The following is a 26082-nucleotide window of genomic DNA, read 5'->3' as shown; positions in this document are numbered from 1 at the left end:
CACGTGTCTATCATCCTTACTGGTCTCCCTGCACAGCCACGACTGGGCAGTTTGTCTTCTTGCTGTACATATCCGCCAAGGTCAGCCATTGCCCATTTTTTTCCCTGGTTCCTGCTGAAAATACTGCTGAGGCTTGTGGTTCTATGTGAAATAAGTTTTCCAGCCAAGGCTGAATTAAAGAATACTATGCTTGTAGTTTTGTTTCTACAGGTTTCCAGTAATTGACTCTTTTAAGTTTGGTGTCTGTCTTTGAAATATTTTAAAGATGTGTTTAGACAAGAATTAAAGTAAGACTTCTTAAAGGGAGTAACACTTCAAAGTGATGCAGTTCTTCTAAGCTTCAGCCATATTCAAGTTTGCATTCCTTAAAGGTTTCTAAAGCTGAAAAGTTACCGCTTCCTTCCCTTCACCCAGTCACTGTGAAGAGCATTAGTTGAAACCTTTCTGTCTTTGATGACTTAGTTTCCCATAGAAGACTTTAGCCTCTTGCATTTTAGAAAATTGGTGTGTGTGGTGTACTGTTGATTCGCAGTGTCATTTGCAGTCATGCTGTTTCCATCGAGAATCAACAGTGTACCAAAAGATGAGAGAACCCCAGAGAACTGTTTCCTGGGCTGCTTTATGTTGACACTGCAGCTTAGTGAGGAGGGGTCCGTGTGTAATGGAGGGTGAGGTGGCCACACTGTAGGTACAGTCTGATGCAAAGCAGAACCAGGAGAAAGCAGTTTTTTGTGTGGGTAGCTCTCAAGACCCCCACTTCCTGCTGTTTAGGTCTGAACCAAGCCAGAGTTTCAGACATGAAATGAGAATAAAGACACTCGTGGAGTGGGGAATTACATGGATAAAAGCTCACATTTGGGATCAAGCTAGTTATCTATATGCTGAGGGCAGCTTGCAGTTTTGAAAATGGACTCACTGCACGATGCTGCCTCCAAAGTAAACTTTCAGTAAGAACTTGATGCTTGAAGCTAACACAATGGAAAAATGTTGCCACCAGATTCAGAGGGAATGCTGGCTTCTAGAAGGCACTGAAATGAGATAAGAAACTTAGTTTCTTTGGATTTTTTGTGAGAGGCATTTGAGAGCCATTATTGGCCACTGAATGTCTGTTTAAAAGGATACTTCAAAAAAAACCTCTACTTTCTATTCTTATAGGGATAGGACATGAGGTTAGAACTTACTTGCAATTGATCATAAAGTATTGAGAACGTATATTAATGAAGTGGGATTTGGCAAGAAATTGCCAAGGAATTGTTAATAGGGCCGAATTTATAAGCCTCTCCTGTAGCGGCTGAACGGAGGAATTGCTGGTAGCAAGGAGGCACCGAGTGAGAAAGAGGCAGGCCCAGCGCTTTGCCCAATCTTCTGCTGCGTGTGCACGTGGCACCTTCAGCTGGTTTCTCCAACCCTACGCGTTGACCTCTGTGCCCAGCTCAGGGCGGCCAGCATAAAGGCCACTTTCTTACCTGCAGTCTAACATGAAGCCACCAGAAAGACCTGTCAGACCCGTACAAAACTTGAAGCATGTACAGAATCTCCTGGGCATATAGGTTTTCTTCACCTTGCAAATGGGCCTATATCAGATCTTTAGTGTTGATTTTGATAATGTCTTACCTCTCACTGTTTCCTATTCATTGAAATAATCCCACCTACTCCCATCTCCCCAGCCGAGAAGCATCCTAGCTGTTACCAGCAGAGAGATTCTGTGGCACACATGCAGTATTTGCTTTAACTCGAGTCTCCTACTACTGTCCTGACACCAGCTAACCACATCATTTCGTACCTTTTTTGCTGGCTCCACGGTCACAGATCTCCTTTATATGTATACTTTTTATAACATGCATTTTAACATCTGAAATGGTCTGTCGATAACATCCAAATTCTGTTGCAATTCAACATTTTCTTGGAAATGTTCTACCCTAAAGGGCTAATGTGATTAGCTTTTCAAATATTTGTGTTTTTCAGAGCTCTGTATATATGAATTAGATTTGTATTTGGGGACTCAAGTCTTTGATTTTTTCCCTTTTCCCAGTAAACATGCAAAACTTGCTTTTCGTTAACATGGGCTAAAATTAGAGTGAAGGTTGTACTTAATTAGCTAAGTATAAAAAGGTTCATGGGAACCTGATACTTTAGCTCTCCTGGTTTTTACTTTCTAGAAGGCACCCAGCCAATGGCTGGACAAGCTGTAATACGCGTAAACTTGAATGTCTGCTTGAAGGCCCTATCTATCCTACTCTTGAGTACGGCCTACTGGTTTGGGGGTCACCAGTCTGAATTGGCTGGGGGCTCCTGAGACATATGCACCTTTCTTTTACTCCATCCGTTGAACTAGTTGATTGAGTACTTTGGTGTCCAGTTTATACAATCGCCAGATACGATCTTACCACATCGCTAGGGTCTGAGAGTTCATTACTTTGTTGTTTTGTCAGAACATGGTTCATTTTGTAGGAGACAGTAGAAGGAAAATTTGGAAAGCAGTAGCAAGTCATTTACCTTTAAAATGGTAAAATGAAAAAAATAAAATGGTAAAATGGCATGTTCTTTCACAAACTAAATAGGTTGCAGTGCCTAGTCAGGAGCATGCAAATCGTTACTTTTAGTACTTTTTCTTCCCAGCTATCTGAATGTCACTTCAGAATTTAACACAGTAAATTTATAAGTCATTGTTTTATTTTTTCTTCCATATCTTTTGTGAATTTATTTTTATGTGTATAAGTCATTGTTTTAATAGGTATCAATGCTTATAATAATAAATGAGACAGATACAGTGATGTGAAGGTGACTGCGGAGCAGTAGTTTAGATTTCCCCCACTCCTGTGGGAGTTCAGGTGAGATGAGGACACATGGTTCTCATTTTGAAAACCCCTCAGTTCTCAGCAAGGAAATGGCAATGATGAAGGATGTGAATATTTCATTTTAATGGCCTTTTATTTTTTTATTTAACTACAAATGGACGGGATCCCTGGGTGGCGCAGCGGTTTGGCGCCTGCCTTTGGCCCAGGGCGCGACCCTGGAGACCCGGGATCGAATCCCACGTCGGGCTCCCAGTGCATGGAGCCTGCTTCTCCCTCTGCCTATGTCTCTGCCTCTCTCTCTCTGTGTGTGTGACTATCATAAATAAATAAAAATTAAAAAAAAAATAAAAAAAAACAGACAAGTCAGTTAGATTATAACAAATTAAAAAAAAATAACTACAAATGGACATTTATGTGCAACTCTAACTGCATTGATTATATAGAAACTTGTTGGTTACAGGCAAGTTAACATTGTACAAAGTAACAGGGATTTCTAACCTTTCTTTTTTTTCCTCACAGTTCGCAAAAGACGAGTTGAAGGAGACCACCAGTAAGTCCACCAAGATACAATCTTTGGGAGACTTTTAAGAGGTCACCAAGAGCTAATGTTGGTGATGTCAGATGTAACATTTTCCTGGGTAGAAGGGAAAAGACTGGAAATCTTTTTTTTTTTTTTAAACTACATGTATCTTCTTTCTAGTTTGTTATTAGTTTCAAATTGTAAAATCAATAGTAGGTGGTATTTTGTATTTTATAACATTTCTTCTGCTAAAATCAATTTTAATTTAGCTTATTAATTAAATGGTTTGTGATGAGTCATGAGTTTAAAAATACAAATGTAGAAGTTTAGGAAATCATTTATGTAGAATATGAACATTTTAAGGACCAATCTTTTTTAAAATCAAAAAGGGACATTACTGATATGAGAATTGCTATTGGACCTGTTAGGTACAAAACATTCATCAAAGCTTTCTTTATTCCGTCACGGGGGCCCTTTCCATGTTTTAGAATACATGAACTTGGCAAGAGTATGCTTTTTGCCTCTATCAAGAAAGCAAAATGCCGGGATTTTAAAACAGAGGGCTCCAAATCAAGTCATCTGTTCAGGAGTAAAAGCACATCTCTGTGAGAGAGAAAGGTGCCTTCTGCATGTTCCAGGTCATTGCACTTGTCTGGTGTATGTGCGTCAGAAACACCTGGACTTGTTTAAACAAAGCCATCAGCACAGCCAGGTTACATATGTCGTTTCAAAATGTCTAAATTCATTATAGTTTATCTTAATTGGGCATTATTAAATTTTTGTGAAAGGTCATATAAAAAGCATGTAAGTAGGCAAGCTATTTTCTTCCCTGTAAAAGGCATGTTGCCAACTCTTGGTAATTTAAGATAATAAAAAAAAGGCTATTAAACATGTGTAATCAAAGATAATAAACGTGATGGAATTTGAGTCTGAGGCATATGCAAAATGGTCATCAAAACTGATGATTACTGTAAATTAGAACTGGCCTGGGTATGAATTACTGTTGCACAGTATTGTGAGAATTCGTGCATGTGCTGCAGAATTGCAAAGACAGTAGTGACTCAGGCTCACTACGAATTATCTGACCAGTAAGGAAAACTGTCCTTCACAAGCCTAATTTTTATGTTTCCTTTCATCTTATACTTTTTTGGTCCACATGGTGTAAAAGTAATCTCTCCTGAGAAAAGTTTCTTCCTACTACTCCTGCTCACAGTATTCAAATGAACACTTGAACAGTGTCGCATGGTGAAGGCTGCCTCCAATGCAGGTGGAGTGACGGGATTTGAACCTGGATTCACCTCCTGGCTCAGGGCAGCTCCTGGAGCAGAAGGGTGCAGAGCTATCACAGCTACAGGAGACAGGCAGGAAGAATTCAGGCCTGGCTATATCATTTTCAGGGAGTAAAGGGAAGAACCCCATTTAAGAGGAGGGGGATAGGTCTATTGATTCTTTAGGCAAGGATTTTTTAAATTGAATTACAAAATGTTATTCCTTTGGCTTGGGCTGGACAGTTTACTTAATGAGCTAGGTAGGCAGTGTCTTCTGTGCTCTGGTTATAGGCCGCCTCAGCAGGCCAAAGCTTCCCTTATAAGAACTGAATGTCTTTGTTGTGTTAAATCAGTATCCAGTGTTTCCAAGGGGCCAAAGACAGACTTTGCACTATTACTTTTCAGTTAGAGACAACTGATATATATTTTTTCCAAGTTAGCAAGTGTTCCTGTGTGTGTGTCTCTTCATATACAACTTTGGAAATGTGCTTGATTTTAGACTGTACACTTGCAGCAGGGTGGAGAGTCAGCGTGCAGGGAGTCTAAGGCTACCCGTTATACTTCCAGCAAGGCTTCCTTGCTTGCACTGTCCTGTATCAATGAATTGAGAAGTATGTTACCCCTTCTACTGTGAGTTTTTTTAAAAAATATACATAGATGGGGCCCTACACAGTATATGTATCTTACTTGAGGCTAGGATCTTTTTCATTTGTTACTTACCACAGTAGGAAGAAGTGTTTTGCTTCTACCATTCTAGTCCTGAGCTATGACAGTTCATTTTATAGCTGAAGAAACATTTCTTCATAAATATCTTTAAAAAGATGAACATTGATCCAATTGAGGACAGAAAATCAAGAATTGTAATTACAAGGGAGAAAACTGATGTTTACTTTGATCTTTAAAATTCTGGCACCTAACCTTTCAGTAACTTCCAGTGTTCTTGTATAGCTTTAAAATGTTGTAATAGATTAGGGTTCTGAAATAGTCTTGATTTTTTTAAAACCAAAGATTTTCTAAGATCTTAAAACATTCTGTACGCTAACCAGTTTAAACTTATCTAGTTATCTCATCAAAGGATATTCTTTGCATTTTTAAATTGCCTTTTTTAAGAATCTTTTAATTTCCCCATTTTGTAAAATTTTACATTCCTATTTGTCTGAAGTTCTAAATTTGCAAGTATGTCTACATGAAATTGTATGTATTGAAAAAAGCAATATTAATAACTAATACTGATATTGTTAAAAAGGATTTTGGTGCTATAAACTTGTAGCTTAAATCTAGTAGAAGTCTTAAGTGTAGGCAAAATACATTTCCTAAGGGTGCCTGTCATTTAAAAGACCAAATAAACATTTTGTGTTTTTAAAAAAAAACTAGCAGATTGTTAGTAATTTCAAGGAGAAATTATCTTGGTCATTAAGTTGCAAATTCCTATTTAAATGAAGTAACCCACATACTCCCTTTGTGCAATAGGTGCACTCTGGAAAAGTTACATGTAAATAGAACTTTGTAAATTGTTTTTCCATTGACAGTATCTGATGTATTTTCACTTAAAAAGGGGATTCCATGATAAAATAAAAATTTTAAAAGAAAAAATGTTTTGATAAAATGTTAATCCTGTTCTGTTGTACATTATATTTAATCCTTGCTGCCATTAAAATAAGATAAAGAGTCTTATGAGGTTTCATAAAATCTGATATTTTTGGTTCTGTGCTCCCAGAGCGTGTCTTACTTCCTCTTCCTGCAGATCCGAGGGCTGTGCTTTCTCTGGAATCTTTAGCAGTAAGTTCAGTCCTATCCTTTTGTTCCTTCATCCCAGCTTCATAAAAGTTTTTAAAATATTATTGAGATATAATTAACATAACTGTATTAAAGGTGTACAACATGATTTGACATGTATATATTGCAAAATATCTACCCCCAAGTTTAGTTACTATTACCTCTCACAGCTAAAAAAAAATGATTTTTGGGATCCCTGGGTGGCGCAGCGGTTTGGCGCCTGCCTTTGGCTCAGGGCGCGATCCTGGAGACCCGGGATCGAATCCCACATCAGGCTCCCGGTGCATGGAGCCTGCTTCTCCCTCTGCCTGTGTCTCTGCCTCTCTCTCTCTCTCTGTGACTATCATAAATAAATAAAAAAAAAAATTAAAAAAATAATAAAAAAAATTTAATAAAAAAAATGATTTTTGCTTATGATGAAAATTTTTAAGATCTATTCTCTTAGCAACTTTCAAATATGTAATAAGGTATGGTTAATATGACACTATGCTGTACATTCCGTCCCCAGGATTTCTTCATCTTCTAACTGGAAGTTTATAGCTTTGACCACCTTCACCCACTCCCCGCCCCTGCCTCTGGCTATTCTGTTTCTCTGAGTTCAGTTTTTTTTAGATAGTCATATAAATGAGATCATACAGTACTTGTTCTCTGGCTTATTTTACTTGGCATGATGCCCTTAGCCACTTCATGTTTGCAGAGCATTAACTGACCACATGGCACCCATGAGTACCAAACTCATGGACGTACCAGAACAACTCCTGTTGCCCTCAGACAAGGGTGTAAGTTCTGGGGTCTAATGATCTACAGAACTGTCTTCTCGGTCACCTTTCACTGAGCATTCATGTTTCTAGATAATTCTCACCACAAGACTTGCTTACTAAAGAAATTCTTCACTATTTTTTAATCAAGAAAACATATTAGCAAAGATTTTTCTGTCATTTTAATTTGGTCATTCTTATCTCTTCTGCATTATAATTCAGCTCCAAAGTCTGATGCTTAAATGTCATTAAACTTGGTTCATAATAGTGAAGTTTCTTTTTTTATAAAGATTTTATTTTTATTTTATTTACTCATGAGAGATACAGAGCGAGAGAGAGGCAGAGACACAGGCAGAGAGAAGCAGGCTCCATGCACGGAGCCTGACATGGGACTCGATCCCGGGTCTGCAGGATCATGCCCTGGGCTGCAGGCGGCGCTAAACCACTGCGCCACTCGGGGTGCCCAATAGTGAAGTTTCTTTTGAAAACTCTGTACTATAGGCATTTAGAACTTACCACATCATACTGAAATAATTTCAATAAAGTCTATCAAATATTCTATAGACTTGGACTTTTTGAAATATCCCTTTAGTTCCTGTGTTCTAAACTTTCTTACATACCCCTTCAGGAACAAGCTTGTTTCCTGTAATTATTCTATCCTGCTGTATGAAGCCGTATTAAATTGTTAATACTTCACCATTTTTACCCATAAAAATAGTAATTTCATGCAGTTGAAATCCCACCAGTACTGTCTAGTCTGGCCATAAAGGTGAATTGACAAACATGAAGAAATGGTTCTGTGGACCTGACAGGAACCAAGCCTACGATAACCAAAGATTATTTTTACAGCAAAGCAAGACCTTTCTTACCTGGCACCCAAAGCCACCAAGCGAAAGAGAAAATCTGCGTAATGTGTTATAATGGGTTTGAGGAATCTTTCAGAGATAAGTGTCAAATACTTTAAAATTTCCAGAGTTCCAAACCTGGAAGGAATGAACACCTTCCCCATGCATCTTTACTGTTGGCCGGCCTTCCGAGGATGGCTGTTGGGCTGACATTCTCCTGCAGGAGGTCTTGATGCCCGTCCTCTTGGGCAAGTAAGGAGGCTCCGGCAACTCCAGCTCCTGTGAGTACGAGTGGCCCTGGGGACACAGTGTCCTCATGCCCAGCACGGTGGCCCCTGCTCTTTTAGGGACCAAATGATGAGCATGGCCAACCATATGTGGGTCAAGTCATCAAACATCTTTTGTCCTTAGATTGTGAAGCTTTCCTTCATGTCTGAGGGCCTAGAGATCCCAGCCTCAGGCCTGTTTGCAGGCCTAGCAGAGACTCAAGGCCAACCCCTGTGAAAAATAGCTGACCTTACAAAGAAACGGTGCTGGTACCTCTTGGCGTTCTGAAGGAGTCTAGCCTTTCAGGAGGTAGTGCTAATTATGGATGTGTTTACTATACAACCATGAGATTATGCTTTAAAAGTTATAAAAGGAAGGGAAATACAATTCTGGAATTTTCTGCATGGTGAGATGATGGGCCTTTTTCTTTGACCATATCTATTTAACAATAAGACATTTTAAAAGATATATCTAATTAGTATCAATTTTCAGAGATCAAGAAATGTAAATATTGAATCATGAGGGATTTACATGGTCAATCAAATCCAAACCCCAGTGAGTTGAGGAAACCTTCAGAAAAGTCATGTAACTTGCCCAAGATAATACCATTGGCTTGTTGGTTCAATAAATACTAGGCACCTGCTATGTGTCCCAGCTAGTGCACCAGTCACAAAGCTAGGAGTCAAATCTAGTATTTTCTTGCCCATTACCCTTTCCTCTAAACTTGATGATGACATTCATCTCAGGTATTTTGGGTCTTTCTCCATAAGGATCTACTTAACACTGTGATTGCTCCATATAAAAGATCATGACCCTTCTCTCTAAAATGCTTATTTTTTTTTTTTCCTTGGGAAGAAAAAGCTTTGGACAGAGGTCTTTTTTAATATTTTGGTAAAGATATTTTATTTATTATTTATTTATTTGAAAGCAAGAGAGGGAGGGAGTGCACAGAGGGAGAGTGAGAGGGAGAAGGAGACTCCCTGCTGAGCAGGTAGCCCAATGTGGGACTTGATCTTAGGACCCTGAGATCATGACCCGAACCGAAGGCAGACACTTAACAACTGAGCCACCCAGGCACCCAAGAGTTTAGAGAGTGAGCACGTGAGCGGGAGGGAGGGGTAGAAGAGAGTCGCAAGCACTCTGCACTGAGCTTGGAGCCCAACACAAGGCTCGACCCCACTACCCTGAGATCATGACCTGAGCCAAAGGCAGACATTTAATCGACTGAGATACCCAGATGCCCCCAGATAGTCAAAGTTCTTTAAACCTCAGCTTCCAAGTCTGTAAAATGGAAACTAACGATACCTGCCTTTCAAGTTGTTCTGAGGATTAGAACTGGTAGGGCCAGTGCAGCACTTGGCAAAGCACTCAGTGTCCTTGAGCCCTTCCATGCTCTCTCTACCTGCGCTGACAGGACTACAGAGCAATGTGGCCGATGGAAAGTTAGTGCCACGCCCATGGAAATAAATGACAAAACACGGAAGGATCCCAAACCCAGCTAGGCAGGACAGGAGGACATCCCAGAAGAGGCGATGCCTGGGCCCAGCCAGGAGAATGAGGTGGGTAGAGCAGCCAAAATGCACAAAAACCTTAGACCCAGAGCAAACAGTTACCAAAATAAGCTTCTTTTGGGGGAAAAATGGGCTTTCTAAAGTCATAGTCTTGCTTCTGAATATTCTTTATTCACAAGTAGGATTATGCAAAAACGACTCAATTCATCATTTCAGTCAAAACAAGTCGTGTCATCATTGCTTTAAAACAAACTTAACAATATACAGTTGACTCTTGAATAATGTTGGGGTTAGGAGTACCCCCCACTCCCCACACAGTTGAAAATCCAAGTATAGCTTCTGATCTCCAGAAAGTTTACTTACAGCCAACTGCTGACCAGAAGCCTTACAGATAACATACAGTTGATTCATACATATTTTGGTTGTTAAATGTATTATATATTCTTATAATAAAGTAAGCTTAAGAAAACCATAAGGAAGAGAAAATACATTTAAAGTACTGTACCATATTTATTTTGGACCCAAGCAGTTCAAACCTGTGTTCTTCAAGGATCAATACAATGTATACAAAGAGCGCACATTTCATACTTCAGTCATTTTCTTCCTCTTCACCTGCTGCTTTTCTCTTTCTGGAAGCCTCAACTCCTGAACAGATACAAGAGATAAGAGGTAATATTCAGTTTCAAACATTTCTAGAAACTTTGTCTATAGTAGTTTTGAGCTATCCTCAACAAAACAGTAGCAAAGCAAATCCAACAATATGTAAAAAAAAAAACAAAAAAATCAACTGATCAAGTGGAATTTATTCCTGGGTTGCAAGGGTGGTTCGATATTTGCAAGTCAATCAACATGACATATCATATTAATAAGAGAAAGGATAAGAACCATATGATCATGGGGCACCTGGGTGGCTCAGTTAAATGTCTGCCTTGGTCATGATCTCAGGGTACTGGGACTGAGCTCCACATTGAGCTCCCTGCTTAGCAGAAGTCTGCTTCTCCCTCTGCTGTGCTCTCTGGTTCTCTCTCTGTCTCTAACAAATAAATAAATATCTTTTTAAAAACCCATATGATCGTTTCAGTAGGTGCAGAAAAAGCATTTGATAAAAGTACAACATCCACTCATAATAAAAACCAACAAAATAAGTTTAGGGAGAATGTACCTCAATGTAATAAAGGCCACCTATGAAAAACTCACAGCTAACATCATCCTCAGTGGCAAAAAAACACTCAGCTGTTCCCCGAAGGTCAGGAATAAGACAAGGATGTCTACTCTCACCACTTTTACTCAATATAGTACTGGAAGTCCTAGGACAGCAATCAGACAACACAAAAATAAAAGGCATTCACTATTTACAGATGACATGATACTGTATTTAGAAAACCCAGGACTCCACCAAAAAAGAGCTAGAACTGATACACAAATTCAGTAAAATTGCAGGATCCGAAATTGATATAGAGAAATCTGTTGCATTTCTATACACCATAATGAAGCAGCAGAAAGCGAAATTAAGACAACAATCCCATTTACAGTTGTACCCAAAATAAGATAACTAGGAATAAACCTAGCCAAAGAGGTGAAAATTCTGAACTCTGGAACTATAAAATACTGATGAAAGAAAGTGAAGAAGACATAAAGAAAGGGAACATGTTCATGGGTTGGAAGAACATATCTTGCTAAAATGTGTATACTAAAAAATAAATAAAATAAAATAAAATAAAATGTGTATACTACCCAAAGCATTCTATACCTTTAATGCAATCCTTATCAAAATACCAACAGCATTTTTCACAGAAATAGAATAAACCTAAAATTTGTATGGAATCACAAAAGACCCTGAATAGCCAAACCAATCTTGAAAAAGAAAAGCAAAGGGGCACCTGGCTGGCTCAGTGGTTGAGTGTCTATCTTTGTCTCAGGTCGTGATCCTGGGGTCCTGGGATCGAGTTCCACATTGGGCTCGCTGTGAGGAGCCTACTTCTCTCTCTGCCTGTGTCTCTGCCTCTGTCTCTCATGAATAAATACATAAAATCTTAAAATTCTGGACTTCAAGTTTTATCTCAGAGTTGTAGTGATCAAAACAGTATGGTAGTAGCACAAAAATAGTCAGATCAACAGAACAGAATAGAAAACCCAGAAATAAACCCATGATTATATGGCCAATTAGTCTTCAACAAAGTAGGAAACAATATGCAATGGTGCATATTCAGCAAATGGTGTAGAGAAAACTAAACAGCCATATGTATGTGTGTGTTTGTGTGTATTAATTAATTCAAAATGGATTAAAGACCCGAATATGAGACCTGAAACCATAAAAATCCTGGAAGAGAGCACAGGCAATAACTTCTCTGACATCGGCCACAGCAACTTTTTTTTTGAGATAGGTCCCCTGAGGCAAGGGAAACAAAAGCAAAAACAAACTATTGGGACTTCATCAAAATAAAAAGTTTTTGTACAGCAAAGGAAACAACAAAACTAAAAGGCAACATACTGAATGGGAAAAGAGATTTGCAAATGACATATCTGATGAAGGGGTAGTATACAAAATATGTAAAAACCTCATACAACTCAGCACCTAAAAACCAAATAATCCAATTGAAAAATGGGCAGAAGACATCCAAATGGCCAACAGAAACATGAAAACATGCTCATCATCATTCATCATCAAAATCAAAAACTAAAGTAACAAGTGTGGGTGAGGTTGCGGAGAAAAACGAACCCTCTTGCACTGTTGGTGGGAATGCCAACTGGTGTAGCCAGGGCAGAAAACAGTTTTAAGATGCCTCAAAAAATTAAAAATAGAACTACTCTACCATCCAGCTATCGCACTACTGGGTATTTACCCAAAGAATATAAAAACACTAATTCAAAAGGATACACGCACCCTGATGTTTACATATAGCAGCATTATTTACAATAGCCCAAGTGTCCATCACTAGATGAATGGATAAAAAAGATGTAGTATATATACAATGGAATATTACTCAGCTCTAAAAATGAATGAAATCTCGACATGGAACTAGAAAGTACAATGCTAAGTGAAATGAGTCAGAGTAAGACAAATACCCTATGATTTCACTCATGTAAAATTTAAGAAACAACAACAAAAAAAATGAACAAAGGAAAAAACATACAACACAAGACTCTTAACTATAGAGAACAAATGGTTACCAGACAGGAGGGGGGTTGGGGGATGGGTGAAATAGGTGATGGGGATAAAGAGGGCACTTGGTGAAGTGCTGAATCACTATATTGTACACCTGAAACTAATATAACACTGTTAATTAACTGGAATTAAAAACTTAAAAAAAAAAAAACTTAAAGTGGTCTGAACTGATGGAGGAGCCAGCCCTTCACATTAGAAGGCCACCCCGCAGCAACAACCCAGGTCCTCAGACACGATGTCTAGCTGGTCAGGCCCCATGAACCCGGGCTTCTCCTGGGCAGCTGTCAGGCCAGGAGGGACAATTCCCCCTCACTATACTGACTGACATTCTGATCATATTGCTTGAAATCCATTCCCCTGCTTCCTCGGTATTTCATTTTTTTCTATCTAAAATTTAGTATTTTAAAGCCTGTGGAAAAATAAAATAAAAAAATAAAGCCTGTTGGTTTTAAAAAAGGACTGCTTGCATTTTATGTGTTTTCAGTATACTTTTAAAGTTTTTTTTTTAAGATTTTATTTACTAATTTTAGAAACAGAGCAAGTGAGCAGGGGTAGGGGTGCAGAGGGCAGTGGGGAGAGAATTTCAAGCAGACTGCACTAGCATGGAGCCCGACTTGGAGCTCAATCTCACAACTCAAACCAAAATCGTCAGACACTCAACAGACTGAGCCACGAGGTGCCCCTGAAGTTTTAAATATATATTTTTATATGAAAAGTGAATGTCTCCCTTAGGTGACCAGTGCTTAACTGACATGCTTAACATTTCTGTTACTGTGATGTTTACTCTGATCTGTGACTCCAAACCTAGAGTGAAGCATGTTAAACATTCAGAAAGAAAACAGTGAATCAATTAAACTGGCATATGGGAAATACAGTGATTCCCTATATATTTAAGACTTAAAATTTATTTGTAGGGATGCCTGGGTGGCTCAGTGGTTGAGTGTCTGCCTTTGGCTCAGGGTGTGATCCCAGGGTCCCAGGATCAGGTCCCAGGATCAAGTCCCACATTGGGCTGTGTGGAGCCTGCTTCTCCCTCTGCCTCTCTCTTTGTGTCTTTCAGGAATAAATAAAACCTTTAAAAAAAATTTTATTTGTACTTATGACATCATAAGTGGAAAAGGAAATAATTAAAGGAAAAATATTTCAATAACGTGAAAACGGAATAACCCTCAATTACTATTATACCCAAACAATAAAGACACCCAGTTCCCAGGATGCTTCTTGCTCTACCACACTGAATTACTACTGAGCGTGGTGGTGCCTCAGGGCCCCACACGTTTCCTCACAGGCCTTTCCATCCCCCTAGGACGCCCTCCAGGCCCAGGTGCCCTGCAACCTAAGACTTTGCTCTGAGGTCTCCTCTGAGCAGCCTTCCAACACCCACCTGAACAAAGGATCAGACTCTCCTCTGGCCACTCCTGGTCCAATCACTGCACTTATCTCCCTGAGTTTCAGTGAAGTGTACAGACATCTGTCCGTGCTCCTGGGCTGGGAGCTACTCTTCATTCCAGGAGTGGACTAGAGGAAACGGTAAACCTCTAGCATCGAATAAATTTGGTTTTACCTCATCACTGGTCAGTTTCCTTGCTCTCAGTAATTTCTTCTTCTGATCCCTCATCACTGTCGGAAGTACAGATTTTGGCTTGTTCATCTGAAAGCAAAGGAACTTCAGACGTGAGATTTTCCCTCATAGACGAAGACCTGTGTATTCCTGAGTTTTTTTCCTGACTGTTGTTGCTTCCCACTATACATTTTCCCTTGAGGAGCCGACAACATCTTTAAGGTTTTGATGAAGTGTATATAACTTTCAGACATGCTGAAATGACTTTGATTTGAGAGATTTTGTTCTGAGAGAGAGACAAGGCCTTTAAACACCTAAGAGGTTTTATGCACACATTAAAAATTACAAAGTTTAAATACCGGCTCAATACGCAAGCAGGCAAACTGCTCATCACACATTTTCCTCTGTAAGGACATAAATTATTTAATTGACTTTACTTTGGGGGTGCCTTATTTTCCCAGCTAAGCTCTTCTGTGGGAAAGTAGCCCTAACTAAAAATAAAAGGCCTTTGTACTATTGTTCTAAGTAAATCGCAGCAGGACAGGGAGTAAACGCCCATCATCAACCTCTGTGGTCCTCAGGTGATGAAATCGGATCTCCATGCCCAACTCACCTTGGAGCTCCCCTTGGTAATGGTTTTTAATGGCTTTGGCACCTTCCTCCTCCTCATGGATGCTGTTGGGGTCCTGGTAGGGGACACTCAGCCGCTGCTGGCTCTGCTTCTCCCACAGATGGATTGTCTGGTGAGTAGAAGCCCTCAAACATTCTTCTTTCTATAAAGAAGCAAACCAACTTTTTAACTGAAAAACTGAACTATCTTTGTGCCCATTTGAACCTACATTTACTATATTTCTTGTCTTCAGAGTACGGCTCTCTCCATTCCACACCTGCTACCACACACAGAGATCACTTTGTAGTTTAATTCTAAGGCGTGAAGGCAACACAGGGTGAGGAGGCAGGAGGCTCCCTCGTGCCAACCGCCCAATCAGGACTGGCACAAACGTGGCCTCAGGAGCCGCAGCATCCCCTACGCCACCAGCCACTCAGAGCCCAGAGAGCAGCAACCGGCCTGAGGAACCTCATCCATGCCCAGTGTGTTTCTGCCTGGGGGACGCTGTGTCTGCCAACCCCTGAGACAGACCCCCGGCTTGGTCAGGCGCCACCAAACTACACTGATGCCTAGATGTTCCTGTCTGGGCATCTCACTCCGGAGAGCTTCCCCAGAGCTCTGGATGACAGGATGGGGAGGCGCTGGCATAGGGGAGGGTCCCTGAGCCCAAAGCAGAACATTCATACCCTTCCTCTGCCTGGCAATCCACACACTGCTGTTCACAAGCAGAGCCAGTGTTGGGTTAGGAATGTCTTTTTGACCTTCCTAGCATTTCCTGTCTGGCTAACAAAGTCTTATGGTATCTGTCAAAGTTGGTATTTTCTAAATTATCAGGTTTCCCCTGAAATCTCATCAACTGGAGAGTGAGCCCATGAGTGGCTGGTTTGCTCTATCCTACCAGTGGCCATTGACATGACTATGGTTAACTACACACTTGGTTTAGGTTGGCTCCCTGATAACTGTAAGAAATAAAATGGTTGTGGCATTAATTGTGAATTAATATTCTGGAAAGTGCAGCTTTTAATACCCCCCAAAAAATCCCAGGATAAAACATAGCCAATGTACCTTAATTATTTCTGTGCGCTGGCACTCAGGATCACAACCAGCAATTGGTAAGATTCTAATCCTCTGTGTCTTTGAGCATCTATTACCAAGTGGCAGGGTCATCTTTCTCTGTGTGGCACAGTCTGTAGAATGAGGTCTGCTGGGACATGGACAAGAATGTGTCACTGTAGACTAAGAACATTTAGAGGCGATTATCTCAACGGCACAAACAGCTGTGGACAGTGACCACTTCCCCTGCAGCAGATGAGGGAAGCGGGGCACAGGTCCTGGGGCTCTGAGGCTTCCTCATTCTCTGGTTCCAACCTCCGTCCCATTTCCCAGGAGACGCTGATGGGGTGAAGTGCAAGTGGAGGAAGGAAGAGAACAGGTGGCAAGTCAAGGACTTGTCCAAAGAAACCCCCGACAACAATCAGAGACAGAAAAAGGATATGAAATCTCAGTTCCATGAGGGTGCTGCAGAGGCCAGAAGTCGCAATTCAAGAAGTAAAGAAGAGTCACTCCATCTGAATACGATTAGAAGGAGGGTCAAAGCAAGGAGGCCTCACGACAGCCCAGGACAGTACCAAGAACAGGAATCGCTGGTGCGGAAAATGTACATTCCTGACTAAAGGAAGGTAGGTTTTAGTACATCAGAAAGAAGAAAGGGTGATCCTCAGGAGGGAGTCTCTGAAGCTGTAGAGAGATGGGACTTAAGGAATGTGGAAAATAGGCCACAATGGAAAAAAGCAGGCTGTAGAATCGTTTGTCTTTTACAGCAGCATTTGAGAAAGCTCATTAAGAGGCTGGACTTGAACAGCATTTATTATGCCAGGTCTCTGCACTGCATGACATCTTATGTATTATTTGACTTAACTGACAAAATATCCCTGTGAAGTAGATATTATCGCCATTTTGTAGATAAGGAAACTAAAATTTAGTGAGAGTGAAGGGCGTCTGGACGGCTCAGTAGGTTAAGCATCGACTTTTGGATTTCGGCTCAGGTCATGATCTCAGGGTCGTGAGATTGAGCCCCCTGTCAGGCTCTGTGCTGAGAGTGGGGCCTGCTTAAGATGCTGTCTCTCCCTCTCCCCAACTTACCCTTTCTCTCTACAAAAATAAAAGAAAAAAAAAAGGTTGTGAGATTGAGACTCTTCTTCATCTTAAACAGAAGTGAGGCACAACCTCAAAGCTGTCCATTAGTCTTTAAAATGGAGTAACATTATATTGAGCATAATTTACATACCATAAAATTCACTCATTTTAATACACAACTAAATGATTTTTTAAATTACAAAGTTGTGTGACCATTATTATAATCTGATTTTATTTATAAAGATATTATTTGAGAGAGAGAGACAGAACACAAGTTGGGGGTGGGTGAGAGGGGCAGAGGGAGAAGGAGAAGCAGACTCCCCACTAAGCAGAGCCCGACACAGGGCTCCATCCCACGACCCTGGGATCATGACCTGAGCCAAAGGCAAACCTTTAACAGACAGAGCTACCCAGGAGGACCTACAATTTGATTTTAAAACATTTTCATGATCTCAAAAAGAGACGTTGTGTACAGGTAGTCTGTTAAGGGCCCCACTTCAAGGAGAGCCACACGAAGGACAACAGCTCTGTGTCCTTAGAGGGAAGGTATGCTACGGAGCGCAGGGAGTAGCGTCCAGTGAAGAGGCTGCAGCACAGACAGGGAGCACCTGCCTGCCTGGGGTCAAACTGCAGCCCCTCACACCATTTAGCCCTTTCCACTACTCTGTGCTCACCTCGGACAACATGCCCATGATCGGCTGGCCTCCCAGCTGAAGGGAAAGGACACAGACCGGCTGAGCAGCACAGACCAGTCTTCTAGGCCTCCTGCCAGGTGCACCAACCAATGTGAATTCATTCACTGGTCTGGTTTACACAGTGGTCGCCTGCCAGTTTTGACATTAACTGGCTCCCTGAGAAACAGCAATTCGTAGTAAAGGTGAAAAAACAGTGTGGGAAGCAGACCACGTCCCTGGTGAGCACCCTGTAATCATGTCAGTCAGGGCCAAGTCAGGCTCTCTGCACAGCTCTCAGCCCCACTGCTCTCTACCTACCAGGAACAAAATGTCAGCAGGAACGGTTACCTAAAGGTGAGTTTGGATTTAAAGACGGCTCGTCCCTGTAGACCAGTGTCTTCTCGAACAAACAGGTGATTGTGATTGCCCTGCATTGGGGCTTTGTAGACATCAAACACTTCATTGCCTAGATGCAGGGAAAGGCTGCAAAGAAGAAACCGTTCAGTACTGGGGGGGCACTGAACAAATCCTACCATCTCCATGTTCCCCTCCTGGCTTTACTTAAAATGCTATGGGACTGTATACTCAATTCATGAGAAAAACAGAGATGCTATCAAAAACTTACTCCCTTTAAAGCAAAAGGTGGTAAAATGCATCCTTCTTTAACCTGAAATTGTTTTTGTCATTTTCCCAATCTCTACCATGTTGTTACTAAAACAGAAACATTTTTCCCCAAAATACCAATTTATACTGTACAATGGCACCTCACGCATGTGAGCTAGCATTACGCTTTCACCCCAACAAGGCAACTACCATGAATCTGATCACATCTTGAGCCTACTCCTAAAGTGTCCTCCTCCCAGAGGCCTAGATTTTGTTAATTCTTTAATGAAAGATGGCCCCACAGTAAGGTCCTGCACAGAGAACTCTGGGTCTTTCAGTGCTCTTCGGGTATTATGGGCTCACCTCTCATCTGACCACTTGACCACCCGAGCATTGCTTTCCTTAATTTCATTTCCGTCCTCATCCCAGCGTTTCCTCCATCTTATCGTATTTTCCACCTGGTTCAAAACACAAGGGCATTAGAAAACCAATGTAATTAAACTGCATGTTCTTTTTTCCTCGAGTGACTTATAATCATGTGCCAAGAATTCATAGGTAGTGACAAAGGAAGCTCACAAAATAAATAGCCCATCAGGCAACACTGAAACACTCCTGCCACAAATATCTAGAAATATTGAGTAAACTAACCATTTTGTTTAAATCTTTCCTAAGCTCTAGTTCACAGCAGTGGAAGCAGAAGCTGAGTACAATGCAAGATGGAAGTATTATCACACACAGTAAGAGCTTCAAAAGAGAGAAGATGAGACTTTGGGTCCACATGAGGTAGGCAGTTAAAATGGAAGTCTGCCTATTGCAAGTCTATGAAGGGCTATGAGCCCAATGAAAGAGGGACTAGTAAGCCTGGTCTAGTAAGACAGGGAAGCTCTGGGCATTAAATTAAAAATAAAATAATAAAAGAATGTACAATTAAAAAATTAACAAATTAAAACCTAACACTTACACTTTGCCCTGTTTTTAGTTCAAATTTGTCCTACCCATGTAGTAGGAACTCCAAATCACAAAGGTAGCATAAAAATTGGTTCTGCCTGGGATGCCTGGGTGAATCAGTGGTTGAACATCTGCCTTCAGCTTAGGGCGTGATCCTGGGGTCCCAGGATCAAGTCCCACATTGGGCTCCCTGCATGGAGCCTGCTTCTCCCTCTGCCTATGTCTCTCATGAATAAATAAATAAAATCTTAAAAAAAAAAAATTGGTTCTGCCTGTGACAGAAGCTCATACGCCACCCCAAGCAACAAGACAACATCCCTGTGACAGCACTGGAGTGTCCTGCCATCCCAGGCCTTCCTGAGAGGAATCGCCTGAAGAAAAGGCATCTCCTTGTGCATAATCTGAATTCCATAAAGGGTCTGCGAGATTTCTACTGTTGGAAGTTGTGAGAAGCTACCCACTATAAAAGTAGAGGCAGTTCCATATACCTAACTATATTTATCCTAAAGGAAGTAGCTAACAACTTTCAAGAATTTTTATTGTTACTTTAATTGAAAAATTACAACTGTGAGAAAAAGGTTAGAAGAGTGACCATTGCAGGGATTAAAAAGAGTATGTAACTTCTCCCCTAAAAATATTCTGAAAAGACATTTCAGTCCTTGTTCCAAACAGTTATTTGTTGACTGAAGAGTAAACATAAAAGAACATTTCATAATCTCAAGTCTCAAATCATTATCTCTGTTTTAATGAAAAACCTCAAAAAAAAAAAAAAAGGAAGTATAGAATAGTACCTTTAATTTCAACCTGGTTCTATCTTCCTCATCAAGCACTTTCTCACCTTCAAATTCATCTTCATAATTCTGAGGATCAAAAGGTCTAAAAATTGTTTTTTAATCACATATTAGCCATATTTAGTAATGAATATTATTAATGCCATAAAATAATCTTTACAACATGTACCAATATACTAAAAATCACAGGAGGCAAAGAGCTTCATGTATGCTAGTTTGCATACTTTCTTGAAATTTGATTTTAAAACATTATCTGAAATAAAATCCAACTGTGACTAATAATTTTAAGTCTTGTTTGAAGAAATGTCTTCTAAAATAAGACAGTCTACCTTTCTATTTTTTTTTAAAGAAAAGGTATCCTGTTTAAACTCATGAACCTTCATGAGAAATACTCATCAATACTATTTTGTTGTCCAAAATCGTCTTTTCTAGTTACAGTGGCTTTTGCACTGAATATTTATGATTTCTCTAGCAAACTTTGTCAATCTCATTTTCTGATTTTTCAGCTTTATACTAATGAAAAACACCTTTACCAGCTGTCAAGTCTGTTTATTTATAAGTGCCAAAATGCTGGAAGAATCATTCACTTTAAAATTCTCACATTATTAGTAACTCATCATTTTTCTACCACAGTGCATCCTAAATTTACTTTTCCAGAGGTATATGAGGAATCCCCCTTCTTTATAATTAGCCAACTCATGATAAGACAAAACATTTATATTCCACATGTTTTTATTTAAGATCTTGAAAATAAAACTTTAATCAGCCCTCTTACTTGGGTTCTATGCTGAGGAATTTAGGTAGTTTAACAAAGTACAATTCATTTCCTAAATCAGAGTTGATACTGGGGATTTCTACTTCTATTCTGGTTTCAGAAATCTGCTCTTCCTCCTGTTGGTCCTGAGGCAATCCATGTTCATCCTAAGAGAGGAATCAGAATGTGAGGGTTTGAAGTGAAATTAAAAATGTTCCAGCTTTTCTCTGGTACTAGGAGATGTAGGTATAACCAGAAGTAAATTCAGACACCACTTTAGGGACAAAGCAGTCCATAACCCCTTCAGGCCTCTCCCTAAAATTTCATCCTCTTCCCCAGAAATACCACCACAGAAACAAGATCTCTTAGCCCTCATTACCAGAAAAAATATCTATTTTGTTGACCTATCTAGTTTCCATAAGGCATTAAATGAAAGAACTGTGAAAATGTGCAACCCCTCAGTACTATTAAAATCAGAGCAGAAAGTCAAATAGCACATGCTTTCTGGCACAAGTTTGTATTAAGAAAAACTTAAAGGTTTTCAAATAATGAATGAGTCCTCACAGTTTAGCCCCAAAAGTTTGGCATCATCCTCATTTTGATCAGTTTCTGTGCCCTCAAATGCCCACAATTCCCAACATAGCTGAGAAAGTCACCCTGATTCACCAAGTGTTTCAGACCGCTACTCAATTCTACTCAATTATCAATGTCCTCTTTTCATAGGAGGCAGACCCTTCAGCCTTTGAAACTTTCTTTTTAACCTTGAATAATGGAACCTGTTGAAGTTAGTGATTGTACTTACAACAGCCTGCCTTGGAATAGGTTGCTCATTGTCCCCATCACTCTCTGAAGAAATGTCATCTATGTCTCCAAACAGATCCATGGTCCTACTATAATCTTCAATGCTGGGAGAACACGTACAGTATTAATTTCTCTGACTGAAGTTCTTTACACAGTTCTTAGCCCATTACTTCAACATTTTCTCAAGATTCAGAAACCAAATCTCCACTAAGCCAACCTTGATCTGGCTCCCTGAGCCTAGCCCCCAAAAGCATAACAAGCATCTATAGAGAAGGAAGGTGGCCAAGATGGTTGGTAGAAGGCAAAGCTGCTGTGATAGCCAGTTTTCAACATAGTTCCTGGTGGTTCCTGCCTGATATTCCTGCCCCCTGCAATCTCCTCCAACACGTGTCATGGTTGGTTTATGTGATCAACAGAATATAACTTCACTTCCAAGGCTAGGCTACGACATTATGGTTTTTCTACCTTGCTCTTTCTCTCCTTAGGTCACTTGCCCTAGAGGAAGCCAGCTGCCATGATGTGAAGACACTCAAACTGCTATGGAGAGGCTCATGTGGCGACAAACTGAGGCCTCCTGCCTAGAGCATATTAGTGAGCTGTTTTTGAAACAAATCCTTCAGTCCCAGGCAAACCTATAGAGAATACATTCTCAGCCAATATCTTGATTGCCACAAAAACCCAGAGCCACAACTCCCCTGCTAAGCCAATCACGACCGTCAGAAATTATAAAATATTAAATTAAATGTTTGTTGTTTTCATCTGGCCTTCTCAGGGGATGTAACTGGAGGTGAGGGGTGATACGCATGTAACATAAGACATGTCTAATCCAACTCTTATCTCCCTACGCCTTCGGATTCCCTCCACACAATGCCAGGGAAGCTTCATTACAAGTAGGCCACCAATGAGTTTGTTTCAGCTAACCAACTATGGAGCCATGTCTTGCTATGAAAACATCAGATCCTGAATATTTAAGTGTGCCCAAAGCAGTCAATTTGGCCCAATAGTCTGTCCTTCATCTCACATTCTTAAATACGCTTCCACACATATTCCCTCAGCTTCTCCCTATATCAGCAAAGTCTTGTAGTTCTTTTGGTATATAAGCTATTTCTTCTTCAGAGTTTGTGCTTTCTCTGTCAGAGTATGCAGAGATCCTAGTGATGGGTCTACTGGTAACAAGTGGTCAGACAGCATGCAGCTGGCTGAGTCTAGAGAATGGAAGCTGCCCCAGGTGACATTACAGTGTTTTCAAGCAAGGAAAACCCAGTTTCCTCACGTACAGGGGAGCAAACTGCTTCTCACAGGTAAGGGAGGCTCAGAGTGACTAGGAAATTGAACTAGGAAATGCGTCATGAGTCCAAACAGATATCTCACTCCCAGCTTCTTTCTCTATGTCCTTTTGGGGTGCCTGGAGGAGCTCAGTCAGTTATGCATCTGCCTTCAGCTCAGTCCATGATCTTAGGATCCTGGGATGGAGCCTTGCATCCAGCTGAGGCTGAGCACGGGGTCTACTTCTCCCTTTTCCTCTGCCCCTCCCCACAGTTCATGTGCTCTCTCAAATAAATAAAATCTTAAAAAAATATATTTTAAAAAATGCCCTTTCATATGAGACTTCAAAATGCTGGGAATTCAACTAATGTTGCAATTCTGTAACCATACAATTAAATGTTTAATATTCAGCTACCTCAGCCCTCTGACTATGAGATAGGAGATTCTTTTAGGGCTGTTAGGAAAGCTCACTGGTTCTCTGACCACGACCTGAGCTGAATGTTTAAAGACCTAAGCTTGTAATTTCCTTCTGTAAGTACTCCAGGGCACTCAGAAGTATCTAACCCATACCACAGTCCACACAATCATCACTACTGCCTGACAAATGTAGTAGCCACTTGAGCCCTCAACCAGGGGGGATAATCTGATTTATCATGCCACCATACCATGCATTACCACCACACCCTTTCACACCTTTCAGACCTGCATTGAAACCCAAACTAACCTACAAATCACATCTTTAAGGATTTGTCTCCTGACTACTCCATTAGGTCTGAGTTGGGCAACAGAAAACACCAGCTGTCTGTACATATAGAATTTAAAAATTTTTTACTTAAATTTTCCACTCACTCCTAGAAATGAGGGAACAAAATGAAGAGGTGGAATTATTAAGCTTAAAAACTTACAGTAAAAAAAAAAAAAAAAAAAAAAAAAAAACCTTACAGTATGGAGCTGAAACTCATACCTGAGGAAGAGCAGTATCCAGCTGGCACTGATGCCTCGGGGTGGGGGTGGGGGGTGTTTGTCACTGAAACTGGCTCTCCAAGTGTTGGTAAAGCTGCAAACTGTTTGAGCTGCTGTAGAAAAGAACTGCTTCTGCTGAGGTAATGAAGTGTTTGTGGACCCTCTTAGAAAACCTGCAAATTGACAGGAAGCTTCCAGAAAGTTCCATAAACAAACAGGAAGGAGTAATCTCTTCGTTGTTATTCAATCTTCCAGTCTCCCTCCAGCGCCCCCTAACAGGGGGCAGCTGGCAAAGATGAAATGTGCTTGCAGAATCTTGCCCCAGTATCACTGAGCTTGCTATAAAATGGGTCGGTTTGGAGATGAAAGAAAAGAGCTTAGTAACAGATACACATGACTATTAGTTAAAAACAAATACAAAAACAAAAAGTATATTGCCTTAAAAAGGACAGCCAGGATAAAGGCTCTTAAAAGCCAGGCATAGGAGTTTCAACTTGATAAGCCAAGAAACAGCAAGAGACTGAAGAATGGCATAAGGAAAATGGCACATTGGTGATTTAGGACCTTCTTCTTTTTTGATGTCACTTTTCTTTCTCTATTGCTAGGCTTCAGGTAAGCCTCCACAGCCACCACCCCAGATTGTACCAACAGCACTAGAAAGGAAGTAGGGTAGTCCATCTGTAAGGGAAAGATTAATTAGTACATGTACACCACCACAGAAAAGACAAGTATGTGTGTGGTAAACTTAAAACATACCTGCAGGGGTGCCAGGGTGCCTCAGTTTAAGTGTCCAACTCTTCATTTCCACTCATGATCTCAGGGTTGTGAGACTGAGCCCTGGACATTGGGCTCCACACTCAGCAGGGAGTCTGCTGGAGTTTCTCTCTCCCTTTCCCTCTGCCCCTGCCCCTCCCTGTACTTGTGCGCATACGCTCTCTCTCAAATAGATCAATAAATCTTTTTTAAAAAATAAAATTAAAAAAATACCTTTGCCACTCCAACCATCAAGAGGTGCCAAATTTCCCTCCCTTTGAATAAAGGCTCACCTTAAGGACTCACTTTAAATGAAGAGATTATGTTGGATTTTGATGTGACTTTCCATGCTAGCCAGAAAACCTAAAAAAGGTAATACAGCTTTTATGTGGTTCCCTCTCTGAGGTTGCTCATCTTTGCATCCCAGCCATCATGCTGTGAGAAAGTAGGGCCAGGACTGGGATACACAAATGAGACACTTAACCTTGGGTGAAAAATATAAGGGGTGCCAAAATCTCAGTGATCAAGATAAATGATACTGCAATACAATGTTTTTAAAACTTGTGAAAAACCATGAACAAAATATCAAAAGTTTCATTGAAGTGGGGATCCATCCAGCTCTGTATTTGTGCAGCTCTCCTAACTTGCCTTACCCTAATTCCAGCCATCAGATCCTGTTTACATAAAATTGACATTCTGTCCATCATGGATTTTTGCATTAGTCCAATTTTTTAAAGTGTTGTATCACAATTTTATTTCTCTTGATTACTATAATGGGCTAATGAGGGGCACCCTTTCCTCCTCCTACCCCACCCTGCTGCCAAGTTCATGTCTATCCAGAACTTCAGAAACCGACTTTATTTGGCAAAAGGGTTTTTCCATATAATTAGTTAAGATTAAGTCCACTGAATTAGGGTCAGTCCTCAATCCACTGATTCCTTTGAAAGAGAAGATCTGAAAGCATACAGAGACACAGAGCAAACGAAGTTTGGAAATGAACCATGTGAAGACCAAGGAAAGACTGGGGTTATGCAGCCAACAGCCAACGACTGCCAGAAACCCCCAGAAGCTAGGACAAACCACAGCAGCATTCTTCCCTAGAGCTTTCAGAGGCAGCCTGGACCTGTCAATACTTTGATTTAGGATTTCTAGGCTCTATAACTCTAAGAGATTACATTTCTGTGGTTTTAAGCTACCCAGTTTGTGGTACTGTGTTATAGCAGCCCTAGCAAACTGAAATGATTAGAGGTTCTTTTGGGGCCCCTTTAAATTCTGCACCTCAGAGGAAAGCCTCGCTTGCCTCACCTGGCCCC

At 40.6% G+C, this 26082-nt stretch overlaps 2 protein-coding genes and 1 long non-coding RNA gene across 5 annotated transcripts in view; 2 read left to right on the top strand and 1 right to left on the bottom strand.

Annotated features, from left to right (window-relative positions):
• Positions 1-6260, top strand: part of TMOD3 (tropomodulin 3) — an 84020-nt gene extending 77760 nt beyond the window's left edge. For both annotated transcript variants that reach the window (XM_041743540.1, XM_041743541.1), the window contains one exon: positions 3318-6260. In XM_041743540.1, the coding sequence (XP_041599474.1) occupies positions 3318-3352 (35 nt within the window). In that variant the 3' untranslated portion in view covers positions 3353-6260. The remainder of the gene's footprint in view (positions 1-3317) is intronic.
• A 2942-nt stretch (positions 6261-9202) lies between these two features.
• LOC121485351 (RNA polymerase-associated protein LEO1-like) lies at positions 9203-26081 on the bottom strand. Of its 2 annotated transcripts, XM_041745570.1 has the most exons (10): positions 24018-26081; positions 21789-21891; positions 21008-21153; positions 20233-20317; positions 18857-18951; positions 18239-18373; positions 16146-16281; positions 15084-15243; positions 14474-14560; positions 9203-10388 (listed from the first exon to the last, which is right to left on the bottom strand). In XM_041745570.1, the coding sequence occupies exons 2-9, from the start codon at positions 21867-21869 to the stop codon at positions 14478-14480; spliced, it is 921 nt and encodes a 306-aa protein (XP_041601504.1). In that variant the 5' UTR covers positions 21870-21891; positions 24018-26081; the 3' UTR covers positions 9203-10388; positions 14474-14477. The 2 variants fall into 2 exon arrangements, with proteins under 2 accessions (XP_041601504.1, XP_041601505.1); XM_041745571.1 differs by lacking the exons at positions 18239-18373; positions 24018-26081 and having other exon boundaries at positions 21789-22279.
• LOC121485352 lies at positions 16658-22399 on the top strand. The gene is made up of 3 exons (XR_005986253.1): positions 16658-16759; positions 19166-19276; positions 22273-22399. It is a non-coding gene; the product is annotated as an uncharacterized LOC121485352 (long non-coding RNA).
• Position 26082: the final 1 nt, after the last annotated feature.

The sequence above is a fragment of the Vulpes lagopus genome, chromosome 2 (assembly GCF_018345385.1).
Source record: "Vulpes lagopus strain Blue_001 chromosome 2, ASM1834538v1, whole genome shotgun sequence".
Taxonomy (NCBI): domain Eukaryota; kingdom Metazoa; phylum Chordata; class Mammalia; order Carnivora; family Canidae; genus Vulpes; species Vulpes lagopus.
The sequence above is the reverse complement of the archived record's forward strand: the minus strand, read 5'-3'. Positions and strand labels throughout refer to the sequence as shown.

Excerpts from the sequence above, each read along its gene's own strand:
- LOC121485351 (XM_041745570.1), bottom strand. The coding sequence starts at position 21,869 with ATGGATCTGTTTGGAGACATAGATGACATTTCTTCAGAGAGTGATGGG. Across the intron at positions 18,374-18,856 it reads GTCAAGTGGTCAGATGAGAG|CCTTTCCCTGCATCTAGGCA; the intron begins GTGAGCCCATAA and ends TCTTCTTTGCAG. Across the intron at positions 14,561-15,083 it reads TTACCAAGGGGAGCTCCAAG|ATGAACAAGCCAAAATCTGT; the intron begins GTGAGTTGGGCA and ends CTTTGCTTTCAG.